We start from the raw sequence: 14,988 nt of genomic DNA, 5'->3' as shown, positions 1-14,988 counted from the left end.
CCTTCCTGTGGGCGTGGGTCTCCGGCTTCTTTCATTCAGCATGGGTGCTAGGGGCCGCTGCAGCCGCCAGCCAGGATACCCTAAACCTGGCTCATCCCCTGCATGCTGCCCTGGCCAGCGCCCACCAGAGGGGAAGTTTCTCTACCCTTCCACCTAAAGCTATTGTATCAGAAGAAGTGGCTCATTTTCTCTTACACTCAGATTGGCTCAGCCATCCTACCTTCATTAAGAAACAAGTTAAACAGAAACTCCCCCCCCCCCCCCCCCCCGTCTAAATTCTAAGTAGCTTTTAAACTGGGATCTCAAGAATGAGTTCACTAAGGGGAACCGCTTGGATGCACGAGGAAGTTGATGGAGGCGGGGGCCAGATTCCTTCAGGGAGGCACGTGCTGCCAGCACCGACGGATCAGCCCTCACGACCTGAACCGTTATCAACGTGGGAGGACCCCGGTCACCGCGGCCCTAAACTTCACGTGGCCAGAGCAAGAAGGGGCGGTGGCCTCAGTGTATTCGCCTTTCACAGTCGGCAGGGACAAAGCGATCAAAAGGTCCTTTCCTAAGTGAACCGGTCAGCTCCCTCTAAACTAGGTTAGTCGTAAAGGTTAAGGGACCAGGACACCAGGGGGCCAGTCAGACTGCGCACGCGCATTGCCTCCCGGAAGCGCCCTGGGGACAACCCACCCTCGCCTCGAGGCGTGTGCGCGTGCGCGGAGCTAGGGGGCGGGGCCCCCCGCGCGCGCGCGTCCCGGTTGCCCGGATACCATTGCGAAACAATAGCACCGGTTAGCGCTGCTGAGCAGCTGTGTTTGGGCCGCTAGAGGGGGCGGTTGGTCCTCATTTTCTGAGGAGGCTGAAGAGGAGCGGGTAAGAGCTCCCGCAGGCCGCCCGAACCCCGGGAAAACCAACTCTTGGCCCGATCCCAAACCCGGGACCCGGCCCAGACCCGGCTGCTGGACCTCGGCCCCGCCCCCCGGCCCTGTCCCAAACCTGGGGGAGGGCGGGCGGCCCTAGGCTGACTCTCCGCCCTTACTTCCCCGCAGCACACCTTGATCGTCCCAGCCTGGTCCTGGTCTTTGCAGAGCGATGCCGCTTCCCGACACCTTATTCTGCGCGCAGCAGATCCACATCCCACCGGAACTGCCGGACATCCTGAAGCAGTTCACCAAGGCAGCGATCCGCACCCAGCCCGCCGACGTGCTGCAGTGGGCCGCGGGGTAAGCGCCCGGCGCCGGCCGTGCCGCTTTAGTTACCATCCGTGGTATCTACACCTAAGCATCTATCTGGGGAGCACCGTGGTTTACTGACCCTGGGACCAGAAGTTACTGCAAACGCTCCCTTATCTACAAAGTAGCAACAACTCCATTGCTGGGGAGTGGTATTTAAGCAGATAGACTAAAACTTAGAAAGCTGGGTATAAAGTTTCTGCACTGCGTTATAAAACTATAGCCACAGTCCCTTTATTTTATTTGCAAGGTGATTTTTACAAATCCTATGGCGGTGTTCCTCCTCCTCAGGGAATCCCCCCAGGGTTAGGGACGGGCTGACCCAGAACCGCGGAAGTCACGTTGGGGCACTCAGCCCAAGGCTGGGAAGGCTAAGCTCTGCCCAGCGTGGTTCACAGCAAATGCGCCTTCACCGTTCCTTGTGGCAAACGTTCTATTTCCTGGACAGACATTCCTAATTTTAAAGTTACAAGCCAACAGACCTTAGAACCATTAAAATAAACCCTTTTGATTTTACAGGAAAGCTCTTTGCCCTTTTCCAGTAAACAGACATAGAAGCTTAATTTTATGACCACAAGAATCAGTATAAATTTAACTAAAATGTTTTAGCAAATAGCGTATCGAATTTCTCTGCCCTCTAAACTATATAACCAGTGAATTAGTTTCCTATGAACTGCTGTACAAAACCCCATAAAATTTGATGGATTTATACAACAGACATTTTTATTCTCTTACAGTTCTGGTGGCCAAAAGTCCAAAATCAGTGTCACCAGGTTAAAGTCAAGATGTTGGCAAGGCTTTGCTCTGGAGGTGCAAGGGGGAATCCATCTGTTTGCTTGACTTTTCCAGCTTCTAAAGCTTCATTCCTTGTATTCTTCCCCTTCATCTTCAAAGCCGGTAGTGTGACAGCTTAAAGTCTCCATCTCCCTCGTCTGAGGACACTTGTGATTGCATATAGGACCCATCCAGATAATACAGAATAATTCCCCATCTCAAAATCATAGGCAAAGTCCCTATTACCATGCAGAATCGGACACACAGTTCCTGGGTATCTTACTGGACCTCCCATATGAGGCTACTGACTTCTTGTGAATTGGCTCCTTTGCCTCTGACACTTCGGTCCATTGCTTCTGAAGTAACCTTTCAAGGTTCTTAAAAAAAAAAATACGGCCTCTGGTTTTAACCATTATTCAAGCCCAAATAAAAGATAGTAAAATAAAAAAAGATAGTCAGGACTTGTAAGACTTATTTGTGACTTAATCATTTTTATTTGGACCATTAAATTATATTTGGTAACACTTTAGAGACTATTTTAAGCTTCACTGTAATTTCAAAGGCGAAGTTGAGAACTTTCTGAATGCTCTATGCAACTCATTTCAAGAACAATTTCGGAGTGTAGGAGAAAAATCAAGCATTATTCATTAAGCAGTGTGTGTGTGATGGACTCGGGTGTGTTCCAGCTGTCCCAGAACACACTCTGTTAGGACGTTGTTCAGAAGGAGGCGACTTGGCCTTGGAGAGATTTCGTAGGCAGAGATTGGGGTCAAGACAAGGTGGAGGGTCTTCAGGAGGAGGACACAGCATAGGAACAAAGGGGCTGTGCCAGGAAGAAGAAAATACAAAATAGAAGCAGAGCAGAAAACCAGGGTGCCTATGGGAGTAACTCTGCTGTGGGAGACGCAAGTAGACTTTGAGGTTAGCACTCTTTTCAGAGGAGGAGGTGTTCCAGTGGCGAAGGTGGGGCAGCCTCGCCCCCCAGCCTGTGCACTCTGCTGTGATGTCACAGCTAATCAGCTGTGCCTTATGATGTCATCGAGCAGTCGTGCATCCCGCAGCATGACGGAGGACAGAATTGGTTTAGTACTAGCAGAGTCTAACACAAGCCGGTCTTGCCACTTTTGTGGGCTTCCCCAGCCTCGGCTCCTTTGACACTTTGGAGGGGACAACTTTTGGGTGGTGTACGAGGGGGTTGGGGTGTAGGATCCGTAGCCGAATCCTGGTCTGCACCCACTAGATGGCAGTAACACCATCTCCCTCCTGCGGTGACAACCAAAATATCTCTGGGAATTGCCAGCGCCTTCTTGGGAAGGGGGAGGACACACATGGCCCCTGTTGAGAACCACTGTCCCACAGGCTCCATCAGGCTTGGGGTGGGTTTGATAGGTTATGAAGAATAAAGTCCGTGAAGTGGAAACCATAATTAGGAACAATATGGCAAATCTACACACCCACCCTTCAGCCTGGCACTTCGGTCTTAAGGTCCACATTGGTCTAACTGCTGCCTTTGTTTTGACTCTCCCTATAACCATTAAACAAGATAGGTCTGGAGTTGTCTTAAAAGCATGAAAGCAGAGTGGAATTTGAGGGGTGAAGAAAAGGGATGAGTTATAAAATTTGTTTTAGTCCATCAGATATCCTTCTACATTTTGTTACATATTCAGAGTTGTTTCCAGTGATTCAGATCTTTTAACTTCAATCTGTGGCCCTGGTGGATGCGCAGTGGTCGGCAAACTCCTCAGTCAACAGAGCCAAATATCAACAGTACAACGATTGAAATTTCTTTTGAGAGCCGAAAACCGACTTCTGCTCATGGGCCACGAAGTTTCAATCGCACTGTACGTGTGCGCCCGCACGTGGTATTTTGTGGAAGAGCCACACTCAAGGGGCCAAAGAGCTGCATATGGCTCGCGAGCCGCAGTTTGCCGACCACTGGTCTAGAGTTCCTTTCCCTGGATATGTTGTTTCTTTTCATGGTGTTAGTTGTTAGAACTGCATGTGACAGGGCTCAGCAGCTGGCCCGCTCTGGCATGCTGGCCCAGAGGGGAGTGAGCTTTGCCTGGTGGTACCCCTCCCACCAGCCAGAGGCTGGGTGTGAGCCCCCTCTTGACTTGTTGCCCCAAAACATTTCTGTGCCCCTACTTGCCCCCAACATAAGCAGCAATGTTGGGATCCCAGAAAGGAACAATTAAAGGGAAAAATACTAAAAAATAAAACCAAAACAAAACCAGGCGGGATCAGGGAAGTGTGAGGGAGGGTGGTCTCTGACGTGGCAGAGTGGCGCAACCCATCCTCAGTGCAGCCAACAGAACACCCCTGATCTGGGTGCCTTAGAGCTGAATAGGCAGAGATGGATGCTCTGAAACCCCAGGAAAAAGAGCAAGGCCCGGAAAAGGGCAGACCACGCCTCAGCTGTTAAAGCGGAATGCTGGACCATGACATTGCCCTTGGATGCTGTGGCCTGCATCTTCCAGCGCCTCTGGCCACATTTCAGGACCATTCAGGACCATTCGTGTTGTGTTGTGTCCGCTCAGTACTCCCTGGAGCCCTGAGACAGGGACTGTCCTTATCCCCGCTTTACAGACAGGGTCACTGAGGCAGCAGAGAGGTAAGTAGGAGAGCCGAGTGGAGGAACCGGGATGGACCTGCCCTCAGACTCCAGAGCTCTCCTCCTTGATCGCTGTTGGGCTTAGGGCTCCTTTAAGAAAGCGCATTCATTAGTATTAATCTGCCTTTTGTGTATTGATGAGTCTTCAGAGATGTCTGTTGTTGTTGTTAGGTATTTCTCAGCTTTGTCAAGAGGAGATCCACTTCCTGTAAAGGACAGAATTGAAATGCCCGTGGCCACTCAGAAAACAGATACTGGCCTGACTCAAGGAATGCTCAAAGTGCTGCACAAGCAGGTATAAGGGCTATGCTACCAGCCAGCTTACCCCGCGAGAAAGCCGGCGCCCCTGCGGCCTGACGCAAACCGCCACCATCATCTCGCAAGTCGCTTCCCCTGCAATAAACCTTTGAATTTCATTCAAAAAGGAATTTGTATTCAGTGCCTTTCTTTAGTTGAAAGAACCCACAATAGCTATTCATGATTAGATTGTAGAAAAGTGAAATGTAATTTCTTTTAAATATCAAATTAAGATGCTTAGGTGCTGCTGAACTTTAAAAAAAAAAGGCTAAAGATATGAAAGTATGACATTTAGACATGGGGATGGCAAACCCCTTTTGAGCGTGCTGATGAAGCTGTGTGCACGCTGCAGTGGTCATCTGAGGACGGTGGCCTGGGAGGCTGGTTTCCAACCCTCCAGGCAGCCGGGGCCTGGCCCTGCCAGACAGCCCTTGGCGAGTCTTCTCCACACCCTGGCTCGCTCTTAGAAAAACGAGTTAGTAGGAAGTACATCACCCAGCTTTGAGGCTCGGCATTCAGATGATTGGGTCATATTACTAAAAATGATTTTGATTTTGATTTTTTTAAAGTGACAGGTCCCCATTATACATAAAAAAACCCCAAAACACCAATTTTTTTTTAACTTTTCAATTACAGTTGAACATACACTATAATATTAGTTTCAGGTATACAACATAGAGCCCATTATACATTTTGAAGTACTGGGCTTCTGGATCGGATACACTGACTTTGAAACCAGATTTTCCGTGACTCTCTATTAAAAGGGAACATAACCATTGAAAGAGGGTAGCTTGGGGGAGGACGTGCTAGTGTTGCTGAAAGCCCTTCGCACAGGATAGTACTAGCAGGTCGCAGAAGTTGCCCATTTTCATCGATTGTTTGAAATAGAAGGAATAAATTTAGTTTTAAGATTTCTCCCAGGTAACTATTAACGTGTTTATGGGGTGGGATTTTAAATGTTTTTATTTTGTTTATTGAAGTTAGTTTTTGATTGCCAAGTATTACAGTCAGATAATAGAGGATGCCATCCCCAGCACCAGCATGCCCCCTTTAAAAATAAAATAAAATAAAATAACATATTTTATTGATTATTTACAGAGAGGAAGGGAGAGGGATAGAGAGCTAGAAACATCATCGATCAGCTGCCTCCCGCACACCCCCTGCTGGGGATGTGCCCACAACTAAGGTACATGCCCTTGACCTGAATCGAACCTGGGACCCTTCAGTCCGCAAGCCGATGCTTTATTCACTGAGTCAAACCGGCTAGGACCCAGCATGCCCTTTTTATTAAGTTATAGCACTATGCCATGTTTGCTTCACGGCCCTAATATAAGAAGTAAATTGCTGTGAACATTGTTGTCAAGCTCAGTGCCCCCCCCGCCCCCCGCATGTTGCCCCTCCCACTGCACATGCCCCCCTCCCTCCACAGGGCTAACTGGGCCATGAAGTCAGTCCACCTGTCCCTGCATGGAGAACATGGTGTATGTTCAAGTGCTCACAGCATTAGAGGATTCTGTGGGTTTTTAAACTTACGTAAATTATAATTTATTGTGTTTTCTAAACAGTGTAGCCACAAGCAATACGTGGACTTAGCCGACCTTGAAAAGAAATGGAGAAGTTTGTGCCTGCCAATGGAAAAGTTCAGAGCTCTCTTAGAATTGGATCCTTGTGAACGCAAAATCGAGTGGATCAAGTTTTTAGCACTTGGATGTAGCATGCTTGGTGGGGTACGTACCTAGAAATGGCATGTTGATAATTATGTGTAATCATAGGCTTGGCTGAAAAATAACTTAGGGGTTTCAGTCACTGAAGGAAACACATTATTTTAGTAACTTTTTTCTCAGAAAAGCAGTATTTTTCAGATACCTATTATATTTTCAGGCTTCTAGTTATTTTAATGTACAGAAATTAAATACTCGTGAATACCTCAATTTAAAAGATGTTGACAGTAGATAAAATATATGGATACCACTAAAATGTATTGAGGTTTTATTAAACCACACATCATTTGGTAAATGGATAATACCTGTTTTCCTAATCTGTGGAGAGAGGCACAGAATTATTTTATACTTTAGTTAAAATCTATTATTAGTAACTAACAGATACAGTACAGCTTTGCTGATGGTAAATTATAACCCAAGCGCTTAGGAGTGAAGACAGACAACCCTGCTGTTTCAGAGGTGAGAGGGTTCCCGAGTCCAGGAGAGGGGTGCGATGGGGGGCGGATCTGGGAGGACCGGAAGTCTAGACTCTCCAGCTCCTGTGTTTGAGGCAGCTGAGACACGGGTCCAGTGAAGGGAGAGCTACCACTTTAAGCTCTCAGAGGAGGCTGAGAAGAGAGAACTCGCTTTGCTTCCGAGATGAGCAAACTCTCATCAGTCTTTGGACCCCAGAGTCCCTAAGGGATAATTCATACCCCTCACTTCATGCCACCCGCTTACCGTGGGTCCATGCGTGAGCCTCTCTGACTCGATTTTAATTTTTAACAATGACTTTTGTAATACTGCCCCACACGACCACGAACACTGACAAAAGCTACCCGCCTGCAGCCAGGCTCTGCGGAAGCTCACGCGCCCTTTTATCACATGCAGACCCGGGAAATGCCTGATTTCACTGCAGCTGGTTTTACCTGTGTGAAGAGATAATCATGTTGTTAATAATCTTCTGGAACCTTTTTTCAGTCCCAATTAGATCTCTACATTTCTTCATCTGTGTCATAATAATACCTCTGTCGCATAATACCCCGGTGGAAGGCACTGCAGTTTACTGCCATGAACGGCCCAGGGAGAACCCTGCAAAGCCGGGGAGCCCGGTGCCGGGCTGGTGGCTGCTACAACTTTTGTTGTGTAACTGCCCCAAAGCTAAAGGTGCCAGGGCTGCACACTGGCTGGCCACGGAGGAAAGACAGGCTCAGGTGTCGCCAGGGAGGCATCTCAGTGGGGTGTCACAGGGAAGGACGAAGACTATTTATTTATTTATTTATTAAGGTATTATATGTGTACATATCTTACCATTGCCCCCCCCCACCCCACTCCCATATATGCCCTCACCCCCCAAAGACAATTTAATTACTGGAGAAAACGTCATGTTGTGGTGTTCCCGTAGGTTTTAGTAATACAAACTTAATAGAGAATATTTGAATTAATGTTCGTGCCTCTAAACGTAGGTGAAATTTAAATTTTAATAATGACGAGAAAGCAGAATAATGCATATTTTGGGATCCATCTTTGTCATTTTTATCTCCCTAATTGTGAAAACGAAGCCCCCATGTAAAACCACAAGGAATCTGTTTGGAGAGGCAGCCTCGTCCATGTGTAGTGCGTGACGCTAGAGGGCGACATTGTCCAGGAGGGCGCTTCGGCGTCCCTGCGTCCTGGGGACGGGGACGCGGGTCCGCTGTGCCCTGGCCTTCCCCTCTCCCCAGCCCCTTCCTGCTGTGGGTGAGGTTCGCGTGTGAAAGCCTCAGGGTGGGGTGAGGAGGTGAGGGGGTGAGGGGGTGAGGGGGTGAGGGGGTGCAGAGCGAGTTCCCACAGCGTCGTCGGCAGGGAGGCCCGAGCCGGCTTGGATGCGGTGTGAGCTTGGCCTCTTGGACGCCCCTGTATCCCCCGTGCGCTAACTTGAAGCTGTGACTTCCCAAGACGATTCTTGGAGTAGTTTGGCATCTGAGCATTTATCTTTATGCTTAAAACAAAAACAAAAACACCGTTTCAAAAAGGAGGAAGTGAAGAGTGAAGGGAGATGCACGAGGAGTAATTTAGAACGGACCACCGCCGCTTCTCCACGTGGGGTTTGCGTAGAATTGGAATTTAGTCTCTGCTTCCCCGTGGGCGCTGTTCCTGCGGTCCCTGGCGCCTGCCTGGCTCTGGCTGACCGTCTCCGAGTTGAAGGTTTCCACAGACTAGAACCCCTCCCTCCCGCCCCTCCCAATGTGTATGGGGCACCGCCTTGTGCTGGCCCTGCTCTGGGTGCTGAGCGCAGCGCCCCTGGTCCTGGGGAGCCCCTCCCTGCTGTCATCTCCCGAAGCCTGAGCTCTGCCTGTGTGGAAAGCTGCAGGGGAGGTGGGGTGAGGGGTGGGGTCACGGGCCTCTGGCTGCCCCGGCAGGTCGGTCGGGTGTGGTGGTGGTTCCTGTCCCCTTCCCCAGTGCTGGTGTGCACCTGGTGACATGATCGCATGTGTGTGTCGCGACCTGTGTCTTTATATTTCTGCAGCACCGTCAGTGGTCTATGACGCCGTCATGGACTTTCTCAGTCAGTGTGCAGGGAATGGGGGACTTGGTTCACAGGTTTTTGATGCTCAGAAAATGATCCCCATGCTTAAAAAACAAAAACAAAAAATTTGATCAACCACTTGAGTGCTTAAGATCATGGACGGTGTCCCCTGTCCCAGTGGTGGGGACGCGTCTGGCTTCCGTCCCCAGTGCCTTCCATCCAGGCTTCCCCGTTGGCCTCACAGCCTACTGGGAGATGGCCAAGAGGAGCCCTTACCCCCAGCCAGCGGCAAGATCCAGCCCCGAGGGGCGAGGGCGTAGCGACTGCGGCCAGAGGGGCTGCTCTGGGTTCCTGCCTGCCCCCAGCACCACTTGCCTCACTACGGGTCCGGGTCCGAGTGTCTCCCTCTGGGGGGAAGAGGACAGGTGGGGTGCACTTTCCACTGCGGCTGTCGCCCCCACACCCAGGCCGCACACGTGGCGGATGCTGGGCATGGTGGCCTCTCCGTCCCTTCCCTGGACAATGCCAAGGGCAGCATCAGGCCTCAACAGGTGCTTCACCCCGGGACCGGGTCCCAGCCTCCTGGAGAATGTGGGCCTCCCACCTCACCTGCCACAAGCCCCAGCACCGCCTTTTAAATGAGAAATGTCACGGGATGGGGTTGGCACCACTGTCTGACACTGACCTGTCTGCCTCCTGAGCAGTCAGGCCTCCCAGGGAGCAAGAGCTGCGCTGCCCTGACTCCGTCTGAAGGGGGCGGTGAAGACTGCCCTCACTGGCATCCCCATGCTCGCTGGCTGAGAGGGCACTTGGGGTGTGAGGGAGGTGTTGGGTGTGCCCTCACCACAGCAGCTAAGATTCTGGAATTGAAGAATTCCACAGAACTGCACCGGGAAGACGCTCAGGAAGTACAGGTGCCTCCACGCCTGTGTTCTCACACGTCTGCACTTGAATTTAAGTGACGGCTCAGCTCGAGCACTCGGCTACACACAGTGAGGGTGCCAGTCCCCTGCCCTGGGAAGGCTTAGGTACCGGAGGGAACCACCATGGCAGGCGGTTGGAGGGGGCCACCTGCCAACACGGTGAGTGGGAAGCTGACTACCGCCCCCTTAGGAGATGAGGAATCTGTTTATAAGAAAACTCTCAGTGCAAAACCAGGCAATTGCTTTATGAATCCTCTCCTGCAAATCGTACTGTCAGAAATGTTAACAGCAGTACTGTCATCACACCCTGCAGAAGGCAGCGATGCTGGAGTGTTTGGATCTATTTTTTCCTCAAATACCTCCCGTCACCCGTCACACAGCCCTCACCTGCCTGCTCCCCGCTGGGCTCCCGCACTCGGTGGCGGGACCGCCTTCCACCTGTGCTGGGTATAAAAGGAACGTCCATGTAGCACCATGTCTTCGCAGAGTTTCAAGCAGGAAGCACGGACTGTTAACCACACAGCCTCGGTTTCCCAGGTCCTGTCAGAGGAGCGCAGAGAAAGTGACCCTCCTGACGCTGCATGGGGACACCGCCTACACCAGCGCGCCGCGGCCCCTGTGGGAGCTGGCTGCCCAGACACCCCAGTCCCAGCGGCCAGCCCCGGGAGCCCGCGTGCCCCGGCCTCCCCTCCAGCCCAGAGCCTGGCATGCCGGGCCTGTGGCAGGTTCTGCTCCTCCTGAGCCAGCCCGCTGCAGGCGAGGGAATGTGCTGGTCAGCATGCCTGCGGCTGGTCCGGCTGCTCACCGTGGGCCGCTGTCCTCATCTCCCCCTGATGGCGAGGAGGGAAGGGATGCGTCAGGCTCAGACGGTGCGGTCTGTGCCAGCAGCTCACTTCCGTCCCGCCGCCTCCCTCTCCCCTGCCAGAAGCACAGGTGATTTTTCTCGTATGTTCACTGCGAGGAGCGGGTCGAGCTCCTGGGGCCGTGGAGAAACAAGCTGCCCTGGGCGAGAGGGCCAGTGTCCACGGCCGGCCAGAGGGAGGCCCGTCTTACAGCAGCAAGGAGACAGTCTGCCAACAGCCTGGAGCCTGCCGCGGAGGAGCAGCTGAGCTCTGCGCTCCTGACCCGCAGAAACTGCCAGATAATGTGTGTTGTTAAAAACAACAACAACAGGACACAAAACAAACAAAAAAAACCTGGCTCTGCCCTTTGCCTGCCCCGAGGACGTCAGAGTGCTAGCCCCAGGGTCACTGTTGAGGGGAAGCAGGCCCGTGGCTTCCCCTCCACCTGCAGCTCCCCGGACTCCCTCTGTGCCCGCCCCACTGGGGGTTTTCTTTTCTTTTTTTAAAAAAATATATATATTTTATTGATTTTTTACAGAGAGGAAGGGAGAGGGATAGAGAGTTAGAAACATCGATGAGAGAGAAACATGGATCAGCTGCCTCCTGCACACCCCCTGCTGGGGATGTGCCCGCAACCAAGGTACATGCCCTTGACCGGAATCGAACCTGGGACCCTTCAGTCTGCAGGCCAACGCTCTATCCACTGAGCCAAACCGGTCAGGGCGCCACTGGGGGTTTTCTTGCTCCTTTTTCCTGAGTGCAGCCCAGATTCTTCCCTCAGGAGCTTCCCTGGGAGGAAGGCCCCGATGGGCAGTGTTTGCCATGACTGCGGTGTAACTGCCCCCACGGCTGGTTCCCGCCTACCAACATGACAGCGGTCCCCCAAATCCCTGGGAGTGTGGGAACCAGGCCAGGAGCCGCTCCGTGCCCGCGGCACGCAGGCCTTGGGCCCTGCCGCCTCCACGGTGCTCTTGTGGAGCCACCAGGGGTCCGACAGTTTCTAGCACGAAAGCAGCCCCCACCTGAATGCATCTCCCCTGCCCTCAGGGCTTGGACGGCTTGGAGGGGAGAGAGGGACGGTCACGGCTCTGGAAGCTTAGTGGTGTGGGGGGAAGGCTTCCAGGAGATGGGCATTTGGGCTGGAAGCTGAGGATGTGGGCCGGGGTGGGGGAGGGTGACTGATACAGGCAGAGGGAGAGCATGAGCGGGAGGAGGGCAGGTGCTTTCCAGAACGGAGACAACGCCCAGCGGGCAGGTGGGCATCAGCAGGACCCTGCCCGTCCCTCCACAGGTGGCACCTCCAGTTGGTAACAGTTTGCTTCGTCCCTAGGTATGTCGAGGGGCCAGAAGGGCTGGAGGGTTCTGTGTTGGCTTAGGGGGTGTGTCTTTAAGGAGATTGATGCTTCCTGGTCTTTAAAAGTCATTCCCATTTTAATATAAAATCTGTGGATTAAAACTTTTTTTCAAACCAATTGCATCCTGATGAGATCTTCCCTTTTTATTTCTTTATGTCACGTATACATTCACCTAGTTCTTAATTTAGATAAGAACATTGTGTACTTTCAGGAGAATTTCTGTAAAATGTAATTGTCTATTCCAGTTTTAGCAAATGCAAGCAGTAATTATCTCCCCCCGCCCCCCGTGCCGTTCCTAGTCCCTGAATACTGCGATGAAGAACCTGTGCGAGATCCTGACCCAGGACCCGGAGGGGGGGCCTGCGCGCATCCCCTTCAAGACTTTCTCCTACGTCTACCGCTACCTGTCCCGCCTGGACGCGGACATGCCCGTTTCGGAAACGGAAGCCTATCTGGCCTCGCTGAAGGACAACATGTGAGTACGAGCAGTCCCTGCCCCCCCTGGCCGGCCTAGTGATCCCTAGGGATCTTCCTCCCGCCCGCTGATCTCAGGTTCCTGGTCCTGCTTCTCCTGCGGGATGGAGGGGAGGCCCCGCTTCTCCTGCGGGATGGAGGGGAGGCCTGCTGAGGAGCTGCGGCAGGAGGCGCTGGCTTCCCGTGGGACTCGGGGAGGGGCGGGTTCAGTTCTCTTCAGACTTCAGAGGGAGAAAATGTATCCCGCCTCTACAAAAAGTTTATCCACACTAACCTTGATTCTTAAGTGCAGTGTGTCAAGTGGTTTAAAATCGTAGCATGTTGAACAGTAAGAAAGAATTCACTCTCAACAGGGAGACGCAGAAGCGGGGTGACTGCAGGTGGAGGTGTGACCGGGCTATGGACACAGCTTCATCCCCCGCTCCTTGCACATCTCTCAGGCGACGGTGTGCCCCAGACTGTGCAGAGGACGAGCAGCCTGGGGGCAGGGGGTGGTGGCAGCAGCCCCCCCACAGAGGGGGCTCCCTGAGGTGGTGACAATGCCCCTCATGAGCTTAAGCCCAGGAAGCCTGGCGATTCCAGGGGAAGGGGCTCTAGGGGAGGCAGGATGGAGCCTGGCTACCACAGGGTGAGAGAAAGAGAAAGAGAGAGAGAGAGAGAGAGAGAGAGAGAGAGAGAGAGAGAGAGAGAGAGAGAGAGACTGTGATCCAAGGCCTTCCAGCACCTCCTGGGCACCCCCCCCCCCAAGTGCCTGGGAGGGTGTCCCCAAGCCTCACACTACCATCTGGAGCTTTGCCCCAGCACATGTTCATGGGGCGCCTGCTCTGCCAGGGATGCAGTTTATGGACCAGAAGTTGCAGTCCTGGGTGCTCCACACGCACAGATACCCGGACAGCGGGCGGGCTGGAGGGCCATGGGGTTGAGAGAGCCGGGGGACGGGGCCTGACTAGGAGGATACGTCCCTCCGGCGCTGAGAAGCCCGCCCCGGGGCCCATCATCACTGCCCAGACGCTCCTCCCTCCCACCTTCCCAACCTTCACAGCTGGGACCCCAGCGTGGGCCCAACTACCTCCCTCCCAGCTGACAGACCTGGCTGCCCCACAGCGCTCACTCCTGTCCCTTCCAAGCCTGTTCTCTGCTCCCTCTTCAAAACCACATCCCCTCTGAGGCCCCTGCCACCTGACTCTGCCTCCAGACGCCACAGCCCACTGTCTTCCCTCTAGTCTGTCACCCACCAGCTTTGTGGCCCTCCCTGTAGCTCCCCGGTACTCTCTTCCTCTCCACAGCACTCCCACACCGCCAGGCCCTTGGTGGCCCCACACTGCCCTTCAGTCACTAATTAACAGAAGGCTACTTCTGTTAACTAGTGACTGAAATTTGTGTTGTCAATAAAGAAAGTTCATTAAATAGTATAGTACTGATTTTTTCCACCTAGAAATAAATGCCCATTTTTGTACAAAAAAAATAGAATGCTTTAATTTTCCAGGTAGAAATTACTGATTATTGACCATAAATAATTAATTTTAAGGTAAAACTGTTAGATTATATTGCATTTAAATTACAGTTTAATTAAATTATACTAAATCATATTGTTTTATAAAATTTGTATTGTGTGTTGTGAGAAATTACTCATAAGTGTGTTTCTGTTTCCATTTTAGAGACAGTAGAAGGAATGGCATGATAGGACTTATGGATTTCTTCGTCCTAACGAGGAAAATGTAAAAAATCTCCAATGGAAAACTCAGAAGACATGCCATTAATACAGAGAAAAACACATTTTAATGTCAAAGAGTGTGTTTTAAAACCTTGGCACCAATTACAACTTGTCATTAACCACATGCAGACGTTGCGTGCGTTTTTCTGGTGATGGAAGTTGAGTGTGACCAGTGAGTCTGGGGGGCGGGGTGGGGGGGGCTATTTAATGATTGCTCTTCACTGTGTCCTTGTAAGAACCTTCAAGGTGAATAATTCCTAGTAGTAAAATGATCTATTTGACTGGAACAATCTATTCGGAAGCTGAGGAGCAGGGAGGAGGATGGGCAGCTTAAAACCCGCTGTTCTGGTTTTCCATGGGAAACTATTTCCTGGCAGCTGCGCCCAGGACAGGCCAGGAGAGCGTCTCTGGCCAAAGCCGGGCCTTCTCTGGGAGAGGCGGGCCTGGGAGCTTGTGCTCGCTGAAGGGCATCTACGGCGGCGAAGCAAACTGGACAAGCAGTGTGGACCAGCACTGAACAGGAACACTGTGCACGGAAGTAACACGCTGGGCAGTTTTCCCGAGAG

General features: G+C 52.0%; 1 protein-coding gene across 2 annotated transcripts; it reads left to right on the top strand.

Moving 5' to 3' along the window:
* Positions 1-391: 391 nt before the first annotated feature.
* On the top strand, positions 392-14,511 carry ROPN1L (rhophilin associated tail protein 1 like). Of its 2 annotated transcripts, XM_079779635.1 has the most exons (6): positions 844-864; positions 1,041-1,214; positions 4,780-4,903; positions 6,471-6,632; positions 12,534-12,709; positions 14,367-14,511. In XM_079779635.1, exons 2-6 carry the CDS (start codon positions 1,084-1,086, stop codon positions 14,428-14,430), a joined length of 657 nt encoding a protein of 218 aa, XP_079635761.1. In that variant the 5' UTR covers positions 844-864; positions 1,041-1,083; the 3' UTR covers positions 14,431-14,511. The 2 variants fall into 2 exon arrangements, with proteins under 2 accessions (XP_079635762.1, XP_079635761.1); XM_079779636.1 differs by having other exon boundaries at positions 392-1,214.
* The last annotated feature ends 477 nt before the right edge of the window (positions 14,512-14,988 follow it).

The sequence above is a fragment of the Cnephaeus nilssonii genome, assembly GCF_951640355.1.
Source record: "Cnephaeus nilssonii genome assembly, chromosome: 2".
Lineage (NCBI taxonomy): Eukaryota > Metazoa > Chordata > Mammalia > Chiroptera > Vespertilionidae > Cnephaeus > Cnephaeus nilssonii.
Note: the sequence above shows the minus strand (reverse complement) of the source record. Positions and strands in the feature narration are given on the sequence as shown.